Source organism: Pelmatolapia mariae, linkage group LG20 (assembly GCF_036321145.2).
Source record: "Pelmatolapia mariae isolate MD_Pm_ZW linkage group LG20, Pm_UMD_F_2, whole genome shotgun sequence".
Lineage (NCBI taxonomy): Eukaryota > Metazoa > Chordata > Actinopteri > Cichliformes > Cichlidae > Pelmatolapia > Pelmatolapia mariae.
In genome coordinates, this window is record NC_086244.1 from 13,184,317 (window position 1) to 13,201,774 (window position 17,458).

General features: G+C 37.8%; 1 protein-coding gene and 1 long non-coding RNA gene across 2 annotated transcripts; both read left to right on the plus strand.

Moving 5' to 3' along the window:
• The first annotated feature begins 461 nt into the window (after nt 1–461).
• Nucleotides 462–3,810, plus strand: LOC135932282 (uncharacterized). The gene is made up of 4 exons (XR_010573396.1): nt 462–522; nt 2,056–2,124; nt 2,375–2,437; nt 3,565–3,810. It is a non-coding gene; the product is annotated as an uncharacterized LOC135932282 (long non-coding RNA).
• A 632-nt stretch (nt 3,811–4,442) lies between these two features.
• Nucleotides 4,443–16,975, plus strand: LOC134619186 (uncharacterized). Its single transcript, XM_063464957.1, has 7 exons — nt 4,443–4,454; nt 5,937–6,104; nt 14,922–15,058; nt 15,154–15,247; nt 15,923–16,085; nt 16,404–16,468; nt 16,640–16,975. Exons 1-7 carry the CDS (start codon nt 4,443–4,445, stop codon nt 16,973–16,975), a joined length of 975 nt encoding a protein of 324 aa, XP_063321027.1.
• The last annotated feature ends 483 nt before the right edge of the window (nt 16,976–17,458 follow it).

The window sequence follows — 17,458 nt, forward strand, 5'->3', positions numbered from 1 at the left end:
GGTGTAGAGTAGCTAAGACTGTGCGTCCGTAAGCACGGTGGATGATAAGTTCTGTTCTTCTACACTGTCTACAAATGAGGAAAATTGGTAGGAGGCCTCAAATAGGAGACTGAAAAGGGCTCATTTGTAATAAGCCTTTTCAGGTCATGTGTGAAATGAAACCAACCTGGTGGATACATATGTGTTCTACCAAATTTCTGCAGACTGAAGAAACTCTCTGGCAGAGTAATAAAACACTTTAACCTAACAAGAAGTCCAATTGATGCAGTTTCTAGAAAACTTTATCTGGATGACTGACAACCTTCAGACAAATACGTATACATGTATACAGAGCTTTAATTACAGCTATCCTCCTCTCCCTATACCCTATTGTGTGATACTTCTTAACATTGCTTAGGAGCAGTCTTAATGTTTTTTTTCCAAATGGTTGCTGTGTTTCCCAGAGAACGTAGCTGTTGACAGTGACAGATGCTGCGTCATCTGCTGCGTTATCTGCTTCACTCTTATCGACAAAATCTTCAGGTATGTTGCTTACTTGTGGATTACTCTGCTGTTGCTAAAGTATTACCATTAACATAAGGGCTATTGCAGGTTAAGAACAAGAAAAAGATACCAGATGTAGGTTGTAGTCATATCATGGATTCACGCTATAACTTGTCAGTCTCTGTCACAAATGCAGCTTTGGAGGTAATGTCAGAAGTGAAGCTTTTATCACCCCCTTTAAAAAATGTAAGTAGTTAAAAAAATGTGAGTTTACTTTAGATATCCAAAGAACTTATTTGATGTATATTTAATATCTCTGGTCCCTTATGTAGGTAATGAGATGTATAGCAGAATTATGTCACTGAACCGCTTGCTGGCCAGGAATTGAAGGAAGCTGGGATTTCAGTTTGTGGATAACTGGGCTTTTTTCTGGGGCCGCCCTGACCTGCTGAAAGCGGACGGTCTGCATCCTACTGGAAATGCTGCCGCTATTTTATCCATTAACATAGACAGCGGCTTAAAGCAGGTTTGACATTAGGCAATTAGCATTCGGCAGGTCACAGGTGATTAGAGAGCCTGCTAGGTTTATTGGTAGTGCACTGCTGGAGTCTATTAGCTTAGCTAACATGTCCTGTCAGGGAAATCTTCAAAGTATAGTAAGACTGCAAGAGTAACCAGACCTATAACACTGAGATTGTCTGCCACACAAACTGTGAGTCCTGTGTAGCCTGGAAAGTTTAAGGCCATAGTTTATTACAACTTAATTTGTAATGAACTTTATTAGCACTTCAAAAGAGTAGTGAGCGAGATCAGTGTATCTGAAAATACAGTTGTGGTGTTTGTGCAGCAGCCTCTCTTGTGTTCTTTTTGGCTAAAGGCAGAGCTCAGCTCCCCCACACAGAGTACTCTTTCTGTTGAATGCATTATAGATTAAAATATACACCTCAACCAACAGTCAGTACTTTTAATTGACAAAAGACATGTATACATAAATAAATACATAATGGTAATAATACATACATAAATACTAAGAAAATATTAATTAGATAAACACGCAGGAGATGTTAAAAACAGAGATTTACCTACAATTTGAAATGTACTAAGTGGATGTTTTGGTGTTACTGACACTGTAACTGATTTAAGTTGGTTTTCATCAAAATAATGACACTTATCTCAATGTTTTGGTATATAGTCTCCTGTAACATCTAAAAGAAGGTAGAAGTTGCAACAGATTGTGTCCACATTGTGATGGGTCTGTAGTGCTATTTCCGAACTCTGAAGATATAGGTCCTGTGATTCTCTCTGCAGTCCTGACTGTTCTTTGTAATCTTGTTTAGTTCACTTTTGTGGCTGATTCACACCGGTGATGTCGGAACAGAGAACACATTATTGCAGTGTAGAACTGGATGAGCAGCCCTTGTCCCATTAGTAATAGAAGATGTTGTGTTTTATCTTTAGCAAGTGCACTAAAAGCTTTGAAGAACATTTTTTAAGTGTAGTCTTTGCTGATGACAAGATTGCTTTCACTGTGTTGAATATTTATTTACTAAAATAACTTTTTTTTTTCCACAGACAAATCAGGGATGAAAAAGAATTCTACTACTGAAGTTGGACAAAACAAATATCCACAGTCAGACAAAGGTAATATTTCTAGTAATTGTAAGACAGATGATTGTGGATTTTCTTTTGAAAGACATTACTTGTATAGAGGGCACGCTGTCCAGTGTGATTGCTAGCTTTTATTACTGTGATGTCTTTTACTTTTTCTGTCATTTTTATTTAGTACATTAATTTAACATAGTGTATTAGGAAATAGCAAAGGGAAGTTTATTTTGTCAATACTCTTTGCATTTATTGAAAGTCCTTCTCAGTTTTGTTCTTACTTTGACAGGAATGTCAGATGAAGAGATGCCACCGAACATTGAGGTCTGTGTTGAGTCGCACAAAATAACAGGTAAGCTGTGATTATCTTATTTGCAGAGGTGGGTAGAGTAGCCAAAATCTGTACTCAAGATTAGTGTTACTTCAAAATAATATTACTCAAGTAGAAGTAAAAACTAATCCAAAAAAATGACTCGAGTAAGAAAGTACTTGGTGAAATGACTACTAAAGTAGTAACTGTTTGATTGTAATGTATGATATATTTTTGAAAAATTATGTAATTAGACAGAAAAAATATATTAAAAATGTGCAAATTCTAAATTTCAAATAATAAATTAAAGAGTAGAAATAAGTAACATCTTTACAAAATAACAAATTAAAGCACAAACACAAATTTAATTTCTTGCCACAACTAGATGACATCTCTCTTGTAGAAGAAATGGTAACACAAATCACAAATCTACTCAAGTAAAAAGTATTGTGCAGTAAAACTACTCTTAGAAGTAATTTTTTTTCAAAATATTACACAAGTAAATGTAACGGTATCTGGTATAATGGACATTTTTGCTCCAGATATGTCTGGTAGTGCTGCAGGTTCTTCAGTTAATAGTTACTGTATTGTGTGTGCTGCTATTGCTGTGAACCATTATCATTATACCCTCACTGTGACCCTTACAAAAAAAGTATAGTTAAATGCGTATTCATTTCACATGTATCAAATTAAAACTTAAATCACCAGTTGTGTGACAGTCACAACACCCAGATTGCTTCATTTACAGCAACTATGTTCATAGTTAATCTGCCAGTCGTGTTCTTTAAGTAAACTAGTAAGTAATTGAGAGGGAAGTTCTATTGACTGTCTCTTCTCACTGATAGTTTTATTTTTTTAAATTTCCCACACTCTGTTCAAAAGGTAAAACATGTTACAACAATGTTTGACAAATTATTCATTTAAACATCAATTAATTCTTTCATAGTTTGTTTACAGTTAAATCGCTGCAATGCATTATGGGCATTTCTTGTACTTATACTTGAGGAATACCAACAAGTACAAAGTATAGTCCAAATGTACCTATAGCTTTTGTTATACTTGTCGACATACTCCAAGTTTCAGATCTGGTCATAAGGGGAGTCATGTGATTACACACCAACTTGATGCTCTTCTTTTTGAATAACACGGTTACTGTCTACTTTATTCAGGGGCATCACAAACCACAAGAAGGAAGTGGACTGAAGCAGAATTAAAGGCTGTGGAGAAGACTCTAATGGAGTACATCAGCTCTGGAAAGGTTCCTGGGAAGGCAGAGTGTCTCAAATGTATTGAGACTTCACCATTAGCATTGAAAGAGAGACGTTGGGAGGGAGTTAAGTTTTATGTGAAAAACCGAATTGATGCTTTAAAGCGAGAGTCTATGAAAAGAAGGTAAGAAGCTAATGTCAAACAAATGGAACATAAACAGCTTCAGTTACAGTTAAAATTTTCTCCTGTTTAGAAAAAAAAAAAAGGATTGTTCATTTCAACCAGGCAATTGTCACGGTGCTGGGTCGGGGACCCAGTGTTCTATCTTTGTTATTATTGCGGGCTCATGTTTTGGTCCTTTTGCCCCTTGTGTTATGCTGTGACCCCTCTGTTCTGTGTCCTGTCATCCCTGCCTGTGGGCTCCCTCTGTTCCAGTTTAGTCAGGTCCCTGTGTTAAGCCCATGTCTCTCAGTCTGTGTCTTCGCATGTATGTTTTCTGTTTTACTTTGAAGTTCTGTGCCTCATGTGGATGTGTCTTGCTTTGCCCTCGTCTTTGTGATTTGTATCAGCTGTGTTCCTCGTGTGTTCTGACGCTCCTTGTTATTCCCCTGTGTATTTATGTCGGCGTCTCCCTCAGTTCCGTGTCGCATCGTACCCTCACCACAGCAGGGTGAGGGTACGATGCGAGGTTTCCGACCGTGTATCCTGCCTGCTATTTCCTCAGTTTGTATTCTCAGTTTAAGTTAGTGTTCAGCAATAAAGCTGCTTTTTCGGTTCACTTTCGTCTCCGTGAGTCTGCATTTGGGGTCCACCATTTCCTGCCCGTCTACACACAGCCATGACAGCAATGGTACATTAGTATTGAAAAGATTGTTTTCTTTGCTGTTCAGGTTAAGTTTGAGCAGGGAGTTTTCTCTCACATTTAACTGCAACTATATAATTTGCTGTGGACTGAATTAAAGGGTCTGTGAACCCTTTCTAAAACCATGCGAGTATAACATGTGACCATACTTGTTTATACTAAGTTTTCTTTTCAGTCCATGTGTGCCTTTAGGTTTAGTGTATTAATACTTTGAGTTTATGCAAGCATGAGATGGAGAATTTGTTTTTGATTGGTGGTGTCTTTTTAAATTATTGAATTTGGAAGGCTATAATGATTAGTAGGGATCTGCAAAATCTAAAATAAATATAAAACAATATTGATAAATTATATTTGGATAAGATTAGATAATATTGGCCACATTAATCATACAATTAAGGCAGAATTGTTGTACTGAAATAGTCTTGATTAGGCTGGGGTCTAAAATACAAAAGTGATTAAAACTGGCTTAATGTCTTCTCACATTCACTGTTTTTTAAATGGGTAGACCACATGAAGCAGAATGTTAAATGTATGAGCACATTATACATATTAAATCTTCAGTATTTGGTATCCCCTTGTGGTATTTTGATATTTCAGTATTTCTTTTTATACTGTATATCTAAAAGATAAGTTGGGAAGCTAAGCTCTTTAGTTGAAACATTTTTTTTATTGAAAGCAGAGGCCAGTGCACAAATTTTCCAGTGAACAAATACAAGGGGTAATGACAAAATAACAAAAACAATATAAAAATCAATAAATGAAAATATGTAGCAGACACCATTCTCTGAAATCCAACCAGCACTTGAAAGCTTTTTCATTATACCAGCTTTGATTACTCTGGGTTGTAAATTCCTATAAATAGACCCTCTAACTGTAAACGTGCAACAGTGTCACCTGGTGGTGGTTTGTGAAAAGACAAAAGCTGTGTCCCCACCAGGTAGAAAAACCTGACAAAAATTGGATTTTGTAAATTTAACAAATTGTGGTACCAAAATAGATGTTTGGGCCCTAAAAAAAATTAAGAGTTCAAATTATGCCTTAATAATACCTCTATTACATTTAGAAATGTTGTGTCCCCACGCATAACCTCCTAGATGGAAGTCCCCACGTGGCTGGAAAAACGTGTTTGTGTATATATGTCTGTCTGTCTCTTTACTGTTCTCCCAGTTTTTAAAAGTCTAGATTTTCAAACAATTTACCAAAAAGCAAATGGCAGATGTAAAATGACAACACATCACTCTGTGACATATTTTTTTTCCCCCATTCACAGTAAACAAAGTCTCTAGAAGTTTATTTATTTAAATTTCCTTTAGATAACATTACAAAGAATGACGAATAACTTTCTATTTTGGCCTTGGTTCTGACTAGAATTGCTCTGGTTTTGCTAACCTGAGAACTTTTTAAAATACATTCACAATTCTGTTCCTTATTCATCTTTGTTCATTTCTGTGTATTTCTGTTCATGTACAGGTGGTTGCAGAGTTCCACCGAATCAACAATGTTAACCTGAGCACTCAATTCTACAAGGAGCTGGACAGACACACGCCTAGACTCATCACTTTGTTCCGAGACAAGGCCATCAAGACTGGCAAGATTGCAGAGGAGCTAGCAAAGCTCATGAGAATTTATGACATTCAGGTTAATTTTTTCATTTCACATGATTCAGAATTACATTAACAGATGGTTTGTACACAGCTCTAAGAAGCCATAGTGTCAATTGCTTCAACTGTGCCCCGAGATTAAGTGATTATGCCATGGATACAAGGTTGTCATTTTAGGAGAAGGACATCTTGACAAAATGTATCCTATCAAAAAGTGTTGTGTTAAAAAGATTTATCAGCTTCAATTTAAAGAAGTCCAAACAAGTACTGTTTTTGTAAAAATTGGTTTACATTTGGAAGTTTTTCCTTTGTCAGTTGTTGATGTATTTACAATGGAAACTTATTAATTTAAAATGTGTATTACTAAAAATACGGTTATCCAAAATACTGAATTTACCATCTATGGCTAGGGTAGGGTAGGGTTACCCTTCTAGATTGACAAGTTTAGCCCGTTACACAAAAAGTTTGGACACCCCTGATCTATAACAATGACAATCAGAACATGGCTATCCAACACTTTGTTTTTACTCTGCATTTGTGTAAATACTATTCTGATAGATATTGTATTTTCATCTAGGAACAGCGTGATGTAAATACAAGACGGGCCCTCATCCTTCGTGCACTTCCTGTGTACCTGCGTGAAGATGCCTCCACGTTATTCAGGACTTGTGATGTAAGTGTACTGGCCTCAGCATCAACCCCTTTGCCTAGCTGTTCAGTCGAACATAACATCACTCAGAACTCAAGGAGAACCAGGGTGTATATCAGGAAGGAGGTTCAACACAGTCCTCATCTGACTTGTTTTCTCCCATCTATCAACTATTGTTGAATAAGATTGCAAGAAGATTGTTACGCATAAACCAGAAAACATGAAAATAGTTGAAAGATTATTATACAAAAACAAATCCGCAAATAAAAAACTCTCTCCATTTTAAAATTCAAGTGTTCTATTTTTTTGGAGGTGCCATGTTGTGGTCAGAGAAATGTTTGGTAAATAACAAAAACAAATATCTTGACATATACTTATTATTGAAAACATTTATTTAAACATATGTTTTAAAACCAAACCCAAATTAAGATTATTGTAATGCATCATGATGTATCGCAATATCAAATTAAATCGTTGACATTATAATCCTAAAAGAAACGTGCGACTTATGAAGATTCACACCTCTAATCAATAGCATGATTTGTGTCCTTGAGGGGCTGAATTTATTCTTGTATTATTTGTGTTTTGCAGTCAGCAGATGGTCCAGACCTCACTGACACTCCTGTGGCTCTGCTGACAGTTGTCACGGATGACACTACTGATTCGGCCCTTTTCAGTCCCGAAAGCATCTGCATTGTCGTTGAGGATGAAATACTTGTGAATGGTCCCACAAATCTGGCTGACTCATTTCTCCTGCTCTTTGGGTACATCTATGCACTAGACCTACAATACCCAAAGAAACTTGAGCTTACATTCACATTTATCCAGAAGGTTGTGATGTGCCTTGAGGACAACAAATCACTGAAAGGGTGTCTACTGACGCTGAAGAATGATTTGTTCAATGAGTGAATCACTCAGAATGGACTACTTGTTGAGCTGAGTATTGAGGAAGCTTTTTTTGTTTGTTTTTTCCTAATCATTTGGCTCTTCTACTTCAAATTTAAACTGAATGACTGCTCATTTCGTGGACTATTCATGTTTAACGTTCTGTTGCCTAATACCTTAATGCACTACCTGATGTTTGTTCCCAGTTATGTACAGTTGTATAAACCAGTACAAATCTGGATGCCTCATTTCTCCTGCTTTTTGGGTAGTTCTGTGCAGTAGACCTACAATACGCAGACTCTCGAGCTTTTATTCACATGTGTCCAGAAGGTTGTGATGTGCCTTAAATACAACAAAGCACTGTTAGGTCGCTTACTGATGCAGAAGAATTTGTTCAAGTGAATCACTCGGAATAGGCAACTCGTTAAGCTGAGTATTGAAGGTTTTTCTTTTGTTTTGTTTTGTTTATACCATTTTTTACCATTTGCCTCTTCTACCTCACATTTAAGATGAATGACTGTTCAGTTCATGCACTATTCATGTTTAATGTTCTGTTGCCTAATACCTTAATGCACTGCCTTGATGTTTGTTCCCTATGAAGTACAGCAGTGGAAACCAGTACTGTTTTTTTTATGTATTTTTAAAAAAGAAAGTGAGCTGCAGCTGTCAAGGTACAGTAAATGTTAAATGCCTCAATGTTCTAATAGCTGCAATTGCTGTTAACACTGAAAATGTTATTGAATTTTAGAATTCAGATGGAGACCCTTGAAGTCTTTTTCTTTTGTTTTATTTATGAAGCACTTTTTGTGCACTTATGAGTGAGCTCCGTTATTTGTGCCTTTTTAAAAGCACATTGTGTTTAATAAAAAAAGTTGTTAAAATTGTTAGTGTTGTTACTTTCATGTTTTCTAACACTTTTAGCTGATTATAATTTACTGGGCAAACAGTTTAGAATTATTTGTAAGTTTATTTCCCACAGTATTTTAAAAATATTGAAGATTTTAAGTGTTATTTCCCACATTATAAGTTAGAAAATATCAAAAAGTTTGAGTTTATTTCCCACAGCGTATGAGTTGCAATATGTAAAATTTTGAGTGTATTTCCCACCTTAATTAAGTTGAAAAACATTGAACATTTTGAGTTTATTACTCCCTAATTATAAGTTGAGGAATATCAACATTTATAAGTTAACATTGAGGTAATTTAAGGCAACTGCAATTTTTATTTTAGTTAAACTTAAAACTTTTAAAAACATCACTAAAAAAATTGTGTAATCTGTTACACAACAATTTTTGAGTTCTGTGAACTTATTAGGTTTTACAGTGTGCCTGAACCACAGCCATGTTTGACATGTATATTCATGACAAATCCTCCTAAATGTTCCAAAACCAAACTCTGTGGAGACAAACAGATCAGTGTTTTTAATTAGGTGAGGCTGAGCAGCTCCTTTTGCTGGTGTGAATCAAAGGTGCCATGCCCCTGTATTCAGATGGACAACTTTAATGATAATGATAAAGATGGAAAACTTTATCATCACAATTTCATTCTTGTGTTTGTTTAATGTTCGCTTAATTTTCATCCTTCTTTTATAGAAGAGCATAGACAGTAACGGAACTGTGTGGTTAGGAGAAACACGGGAAATGGTCTGGGCAGACTCAAACACTGACCCCTGCAGTGTGTGCCCAAATTATGAGCTACAGTATATGGATTTTTTTGCTTAGCCACATGAGCTATTACAGCTCCAGTTGGAAATTTTAACATGGAAGTCAAAGGGAAGTGATTCACTTTTTGTCACGGCTAGTGGGGCAAGCTGTGTTGAATTTAATAAAGGATCAAGATGCGGACACTGCTGTGAAGTGAGTGAGCTTCATTGAAACAGTGAAGGTACAAACAGCAGTTGAGATGACGTGTGCAGAAACTAAGAACCTGTACTGGAAAAACTAACAAAAGCAGACCTGAAACCTTTAAACAGAGACACAGGGAGACCACACAGACAAACCAGCAACAAGCAGGAGAAAACACAGGGCTTATATACACACAGGAACAATCAGGGAATGAGAAACATGAGGGAGACAGCTGGGGTAGGCAGGGCAAGACAAGGGAAGCAAAACTAGAAACACTGATAAGAGACACGGACCTTCAAAGTAAAACAGGAAACACACCAAACACGTAAACTAAACGCATACTTGGAAGACAGAACATAGGAACCTGAAACGTGGGACAGGAGAGCGCAGAGAACACTAAACACTGGGAATAATTACAAACAACCCCAAATAAACAAAACCACCGAATATTAATAAACTTAAAACATAAACAGGGAGTCACAGACTTGGGACCATGACACTTTTTGTCTCATTTTTTCAGCCTCACAGGTGATGGCTTCACTGTTTGCCCAGATTTTGTATTGACTTGAACCTTTTTATTAAAGTATAATCAAATTATTTAAGTTTAACGTCATTACTATAAAATCCTAAGTAAATTCCACTAATTTGTCTCAAAAGTCCACAAGCACAGTTAAATGACCTAAAACTACAAAGTTTTGGTCATGGGCAGTGCCTGTGTTCGTGTCAGGGTTGGTTGAAGGAGGACCCAAATGCGGAATGCTCTGAATGGAAAAGTGTGTTTATTTATATAAAGCTATGAAACAGTGCTAACAATCCACAATGTGTTCCCAATTCCCAGGCCGGGATTCCTCTCCTTGATATATGGTGAAGTTGTGTCCTCTTTGGTGCCTATGTACACAGTGTGCTGGTCCCTCCACATGTTTCCACATTTGACCTGGAAACAAGAAATGCCACACTTAGTACAGTCCTATCCACCGTCCGACAAAAACACTTAAACCATTACACAGGAGATAACAAGAAACCGAAATCACAGGGCTGACAAACTAACTGTGTTCCTAGTGTAACAATCCCACGCTACCTGCTGCTCCACTGCTCTCTTAAGTAGGGCTCCTTGATTAGGCAGATCGGCAACAGGTGAGTGATTAATCCCAGGTGTGGCTGGCTCAAAGGCGGGAGAGTCTCCAGGCCTGGTGTGGCAGCAAAACCAACGTACCGCGACACACACAAACACACACTCACTCCAACTCGTACACAGGGAAGCGAGGGACCCGGAGCAGATCACACCAACAAACAACCATAAGCATTCCAGAAGACAAATTAAACTAATAAATATTCATCAAACCCAAAAATAACACATGATCCCTGGGTCACAGACCCAGGCCCATGACAGTTTGTCCATTTAGCTGTGAAGGATGCCTTTTTCCTTTGGACCTTCAATCTCACATCAGATGCTGGACCATTTGTGGGAACAGTAAGTATTATCTCCATTTTCATTCACGTGTTTTATTTGCCCATAAACACGTATAAAGAAGCCAAATGCAAATACAAAATGGAAAAGAGGCCTCAATTAAATAAAATTATCCTCTTTAAGTCTTCATATTTTGTCATGCATTACTGCAACATGTTGTTAAGGTAAACGTGAAGAACCGCATGGACAGAGTCATTCTTTTGCATTTGAAGCAGACTATCTTTGTCAGCTTTTAATGTTTTACTGCTCCATTAATGAGTCAAGCAGCACAGAGGTATTTATCATGGCATGAATAGTTTGTAAGTTCGAGCGGCTGTAAGTTAATGTTTCTCAACATTAAAAGCTCCACTGGAGGAGCTGGCTGAGATTGCTGGTGTAAGTAAGTAAGCAAGTAAAATTTATTTATATAGCACTTTTCACAGATACAAATCACAAAGTGCTTTACAACACAAGAAATGGAAATATAAAATGTAACAGTAAATAAAACCGTAATGTAAAACAATAAAAACAACATAAGAAATTAATCAAATGCTTTTCTAAATAAAAATGTCTTCAGCTGTTTTTTTAAAAGAATCAATGGAGTCCGTACAGCGTAGAGACAGTGGAAGAGAATTCCACAACTGTGGTGCCACTGCCTGAAAGGCCCGATCACCACGTGTTTTCAAACGAGACCAGCAGTCTCTGATGTAATTACCTTAAAGCTCGAGAAGATGAATGCCGTGTCAGCAGGTCAGATAAATATTGGGGAGCTTGACCATGTAGGGCCCTAAAGGTTAGAACTAAAATTTTAAAATGAAACCTAAAACTTACAGGCAACCATTGAAGGGAGGCTAAAACTGGAGTAATATGAGATCTTCTCTTGGTGCCTGTTAAGAGATGTGCTGCAGCATTCTGCAGAGTCTGAAGACAATTTAAGGCTGATTTGTTAAAACAAGTAAAAAGGGCGGTTTGAGCCTGATAAGGCTGCTACCCCCTTACGGGACCCAGTTCAGTGGTTGATAACTGACGGACGGTTTAATAGCAGTGGAAATAATTAGCTTGAATTTTCATCTGCTAGACATCTGTTAGCTAGGCCACCATAGTTGCAATGGAGGCAGGGAGTTTGAGAGAAATCAAAACTGACTGTCTTTAACCCGCATTTTTCTTGTTTTTTTTCCTCTTATCCCATTTCTTTATCAAGTGGCTGCTTGTGGTAAGCACGATGTTTTACTATTAGCATTCCTGTGCTAAGAACGTGATTTGCCTGCGACCAGTTCACGGCGAGAAAAAGCCTGACACTCAACACGTTTGGAGGTGAAAAACCAAAACAGTGTTCATTGCTTAATATTTCTACTAATTTTTAGTCACAGTCATAAATCAAAACATTTTGGGCTTAAAGCTAACTCACATAATACTTAAAATACCATGCTTACTGGTAAACCTTATTTGCTCTCAATCATAACCTTTCCTTTCTCCTCACAGACAACCACCACATTTCTTGATGAGGAGCAGCTGTGCAGGACCTGGAACAAAGGCCACCAAACTGATTTTAAAACACACAATAAATATTCAATAAATAATTAAACTTCCTGTGTGCAAATGTTCTTCATGTGCAAATCTATGCTTAAAGTGTGATGCTAAAGAAATTGCTAGATAAGGTGCTTTTAATAAAGTGAAAGGTGTGCTTCTAAAGTGCTATAGAAATTATAATATAAATAATTGTAGTAAGGGAGTCCTCTTCCTTACATTTCTTCCCCCCTCTCTTAAGGACAAAGTGCTTCAGTCCTCTGTCATCCTAGATAAACAGTCAGCAACCACATGTGACTTCCCTAGCCTGTACTAGACCGTGAAGTCATAAGGCTGCAGAGACAGGTACCATCCTTTGTCAAGCTGAGTTATGCCTTTGTCTACCAGATCTGATTGGCAAGAAGTTTTCACTTTAGGCATGCTAAACCAGGCCTTTAGGTCCTTTAATTACACATTTGCTGACAAACAGACAAATCTCAAATTATTGTAAGGGGATTTTCAGCCAAAGGGACTATTGGTGGCAATGTTCATGAGAATTGGTGTCTAATAAGGCTCCTTCCATTTCTTATTGGCCACTATATCCCTGAAGGTGACAACACTTGGGGAACTCTCATGCTTCTCAAAGACATTGTTGAGCTTGTTGTGGCACCAGGGCATACTGAAGAGACACTGAATTTCCTAAACTGCAAGATATCAGAACACAGTAACCTGCTACAATTCACATTTCCAGAGTTTCTAAATACCTGTCCATTTTCCCCAGATGGCTGTGCAGCAGAAATTTACCTCAAGGATTATAGTCACTGAGGGAGATATTAGAAAGATGACCATGGAAACAAGACCGGACACATTTGATTTGCTTGGCTCGCTACGATTTCACCCTACAACATCAGGATCCGCGCCACGTTCAGCTTTTCCCCTGTTCACACAGACACGTCTTTCTCCACGCCAGTTCATGAGCGTTTTTGCTCCTCTGTTTATTCAGAGCAGTTTTTTCACAATTGATAAGTAAATAACGTCCCAAAATAATTGAAGAGAGCTTGTTTTAGTCACTCCTGCTTTTACTTTGACATTGTTCATCGTTGACTTGTCTCTAATCTGTCTCTCTCTCTGTCTCACTCTCTTCTCCCTTTGAGACACCCGCCCCAAACATAGTCAGTTAGGCTGTCCCCTCCTTTGCGATGTGTTTATTTTCATCTCTATTGTCTCTTTTCATACACGAATCTGATCACATTTGTCAATCGCAGTATTTTATTTTGGAGAATAGCTTTTATCTTCAAAATTGCCTGGATTGTCTTGTGTGTCTTGGTGTAACTTCCTGCGGAACATGCGTGGCCCACGCAAAAAATAGACCAGACACCGAAACAATCGCTTCGTAGCACTCCGTGTCTGGTGTAAACTACACCATAGATTAACATGTATTTTGTATTGTGTTGTGTATCAATTGGACTCCTGCATGGACAGACACAGGTTTATTTGATAACATTAAATGTTATTGCAGTGAAATTCAAACGCATGGTCAGTACTAATCACCATGTACGGTATATGTCAGTGTTTTAATCATTTTTGCTTGAATTGCTCTAAATGTCAAATACTTACTAGTATGCCATTTTTGTTATTATTTTGTCTCAGTAAAATGCTGGTCCAGGTTCGATACTGCCAACAGCAGAAGTATGTGAAGTTGGAAGAGGTTGATGGGCGGTTTGAGTTTATGCAGTTTCATGAAAAAGGTTTGTTTATATCTTACCTACTTTTAGTTGGGGGGACAGAATTTTTTGTAGGGCGTTTCGCCAAGTCTCTTGAATCATACAGTGGTGTATCACTTTAGTGAATGTGAGGCAAGAACAGTTTACTTAAAAGGTGCACTCAGATATATCTTATCTTTTCCAGTCATCGAGAAATTTTGCCTGCCACCTGATGCAAAAGTAGTGTACAAAGATGCAACAGGGACAGAAGTTGATGAAGTGATTTTCAGTGACCTTATCAGCCAAGGCACTGTGGTCCTAACAGTTTTCTCAAGTGATGGTGAGAAATTTAAAGGGGCAAGCTCAACACCAGACATGGGGAAGGGCTGTGTGGCTGCTGGTTGTTCCAAATAATCAGGAGCACACAATTTGACCAATCAGCTGTTTGAACATTGAGATCAGTTAATTTAAATGAGTCAGGTCTGCAGTGTGATGTTGCTTTGCTAGTTAAAAATCTGCAGCCAGATTTTTTTTCTACACCTTACAGAATAATGTTGTTTTTTCCTTTTAGAATTTTCTGATTGCTCCTTGTCTTCTGCATCTGATTGTTCTGACTCAAGCTTCAGCTCAAATGCAAGTACATCAACTATACTTCTAGATGAGGGTCCCAGGAAGAAAACAAGAGTTGAGGGTACTGTTGATGCAGCATCTGCTAAAAAGGTTGTGACAAAACTCAGTTCTCATAGTTTTTTTCCCTACTTCATTATTCTTAATATGTAGAAAAGCTATTCCCCACTTTTTGCATCTTTTTTTTCTCAAGTTAATTGAAGGTGTACTTGGAACCAATTCAGGTGGTGAAGAAGTTCTCCAGGAATATCACACAACACAAACGCTAACAGATGCTACCAGAAGAAAAATGGTCAATATAATAGTGGCTCACATGATTGCCATGGGTATGTGTGTTCTATTTGTGCATTTTATTTTTTATTTTTTTAAATACAAGTTACTATTTTGCCATTACTTAAGCATGCTAATTTAAAATCGTTTTTCAGGCACCTCCCCACCAAAGCTGTTAGAGAACAGTACGCGCTAGGGGTAGTGACATTGTTCCCATCCCTGAAAGACCCATACTCCAAGAAAGGCTATGTATAGTCACTATTATTGCACTTTGTTTACATAATTTTCATGCTGTGCATTATTGGGATTTGTGTGCGTTGACATTTAAGTTGTGAAAATTTTCAGATTGACAACACATTATTTTTGAATGCATTTACATGTTAGGAACACTTCTATGATGCTGCAAGCAGCACTGGATACATTTCTTGGCGTTTGAAAACGATACAGAGAAAGACTAGAAGAGGATCTGCACCACCAAGTAGCTCCACTGGCTTTGCTCAAGAAGGAGGTAAGAAATTAAGTGTCCACAAACTAGATAATGTTCTCATTTACATTATATACTATTTTGTTTTCATTTACCTATCTGCTCAGCACCTATGCTTTTATGTTTGTGTGTTTTTCTTCAGGGGGCCCAAATTCCCACAGGCCCATTAATGTCGACATGCAGCTTGATGGAGATGCTTGCCAGGAGGCCATCTCTTTGCTGAACCATACATCCGACACTTCCTTGATTTTCCAGAAGATGAGAGAGACCTTTCAGCATCGTCAGAAGCTCATCAATGATCCTGACAAAAGTCTTGATATCCTGTCTATCTTCCCAAGATTCTTGGATACAAAATTATTGGGGAGAATATTCAGTGGAATTTTTAATATCACTTTAAATTTCAAGATGAATGTGGCAGTAGTAGATTTTCTTTCTTAAAGGTGAATCAAGACTTCACTCTCCTGTTTGATGATGAGATATCTACCAGGCTGCTTCAGAAATGGGATCCAATCTTTAGGTATCAAATCATCAAAGAGGCCAAGCAGCTCACCTCAACAGTAGAGTTGCGTCAATTGGTGCAGTCAGCAGAGAGTCCACCAGGAAGTGATCTTGATGAGGCAGCAAGTGAGTTTGTTAAATATGATTTGCTATAAGCAGTTAAAGTTCAATAGCATCAGGATTCTATTAATAAATACCAATTCATTCACCTGTTAGCTTTGCTTCATCAGTTTTCTTTAGCTGTTAGTTTAATGTTTATGACAGCACATTTCAACTTTCTTAGGAAGTGCTTTTCTAGTTCTCCTTAAAAATTGCATATGAAAGATTTGCTGTCAATTGATTCTTGTGACTCTTTGGCCACAGCCTTTGACCAAGACATGGCCTCCCTGTTGTTACTGTTACATCTCCTTCCGCCACCTCCAGAAGGACCAAAGTATCAAAAAATCAGCGCCTCTGATGCTGTTGAGAGACTTGTAGTCTTTCATAAGGTAATTTAATATTTATAGTTTTTATCATAAGTTGTCATGTCACTGGTTAAGAGGTGAATGAAACAAATTACAGTTGAGCTTACAAAGGAGGTTTACATACTCATTTCTGTGATGCTATTATCTCTGACTTGCTCCTGTGTCTAATGCTCAGTATCTTTGTCTCAACTCCAGTCTTGCTGCAGTTTGGAAGAGCATCTCCAGAATCAGCAGAGTCAGCAGCCATACCTCCTGGCTGTTGGGCGCCAGAAGAGGAAGGTCGACAGCTTCTATGTTGCCATAGACAAGCATCTCATCCCCTGCCAGGCCAGCCGCTCCCTTGGGGCATTTGATGAGCTTTTTAAAGCTCATTTTGTGTTCAATGTGTCTTATGATGCTGCACTTGTGAATTTCTACACATTTCTGCAGACAACAGTATACAATATTGATATGGGGAAAATGAAGGCGTCCCCAAGAGTTCGTGACCTGAGAGCCAAAATCCTTAACCAGGAAATTCTTCTCACAACCTAAGTAAAAATCATTAAAATGCTGACATGTTTTTTGTGTAAGAGAGCTTATCCCAGCAGTCAGCAGCTGATTTCACATTTAAAAGGTGAACATGGTTATTATCCTGGACCTAAGTTTAAGTTATTTTGTTGGCAGCCAGGCTGCAGGCTTCAGTTCCAAATTTATGCAGGCTTTAGGAAGCACCTCAGTAGTTTTCACAGCAATGTTGACCAAAATGATCGAACTTCAGCCATTGCTTGTTTTTCTAATGACACAGTTTCACCTGCTTTGGAGGACCAGTTTAATTCCTCAAATCTTCCTCACAGTTCTCCCAGTGTTCTTCCAGATTCTAGTTCTTCCAGTGTTCCAGTGAGCATTGATTCAGTACTTACAAGGGATTCATCCAAAGAAATGTGTGCATCCATTGTGGCCAAACTGCAGGGTAGTGGCCTTTCTAACAGTTTAGTATCCTCACTTGTAGGCGATTTGGAGGAATTAACAAGTGAG

Coding starts and splice junctions, on each gene's coding strand:
- LOC134619186 (XM_063464957.1), top strand. Junction 15,059..15,153: donor CACATGATTGCCATGGGTAT/GTGTGTTCTATT, acceptor ATCGTTTTTCAG/GCACCTCCCCACCAAAGCTG. Junction 16,469..16,639: donor GACTTGTAGTCTTTCATAAG/GTAATTTAATAT, acceptor TCTCAACTCCAG/TCTTGCTGCAGTTTGGAAGA.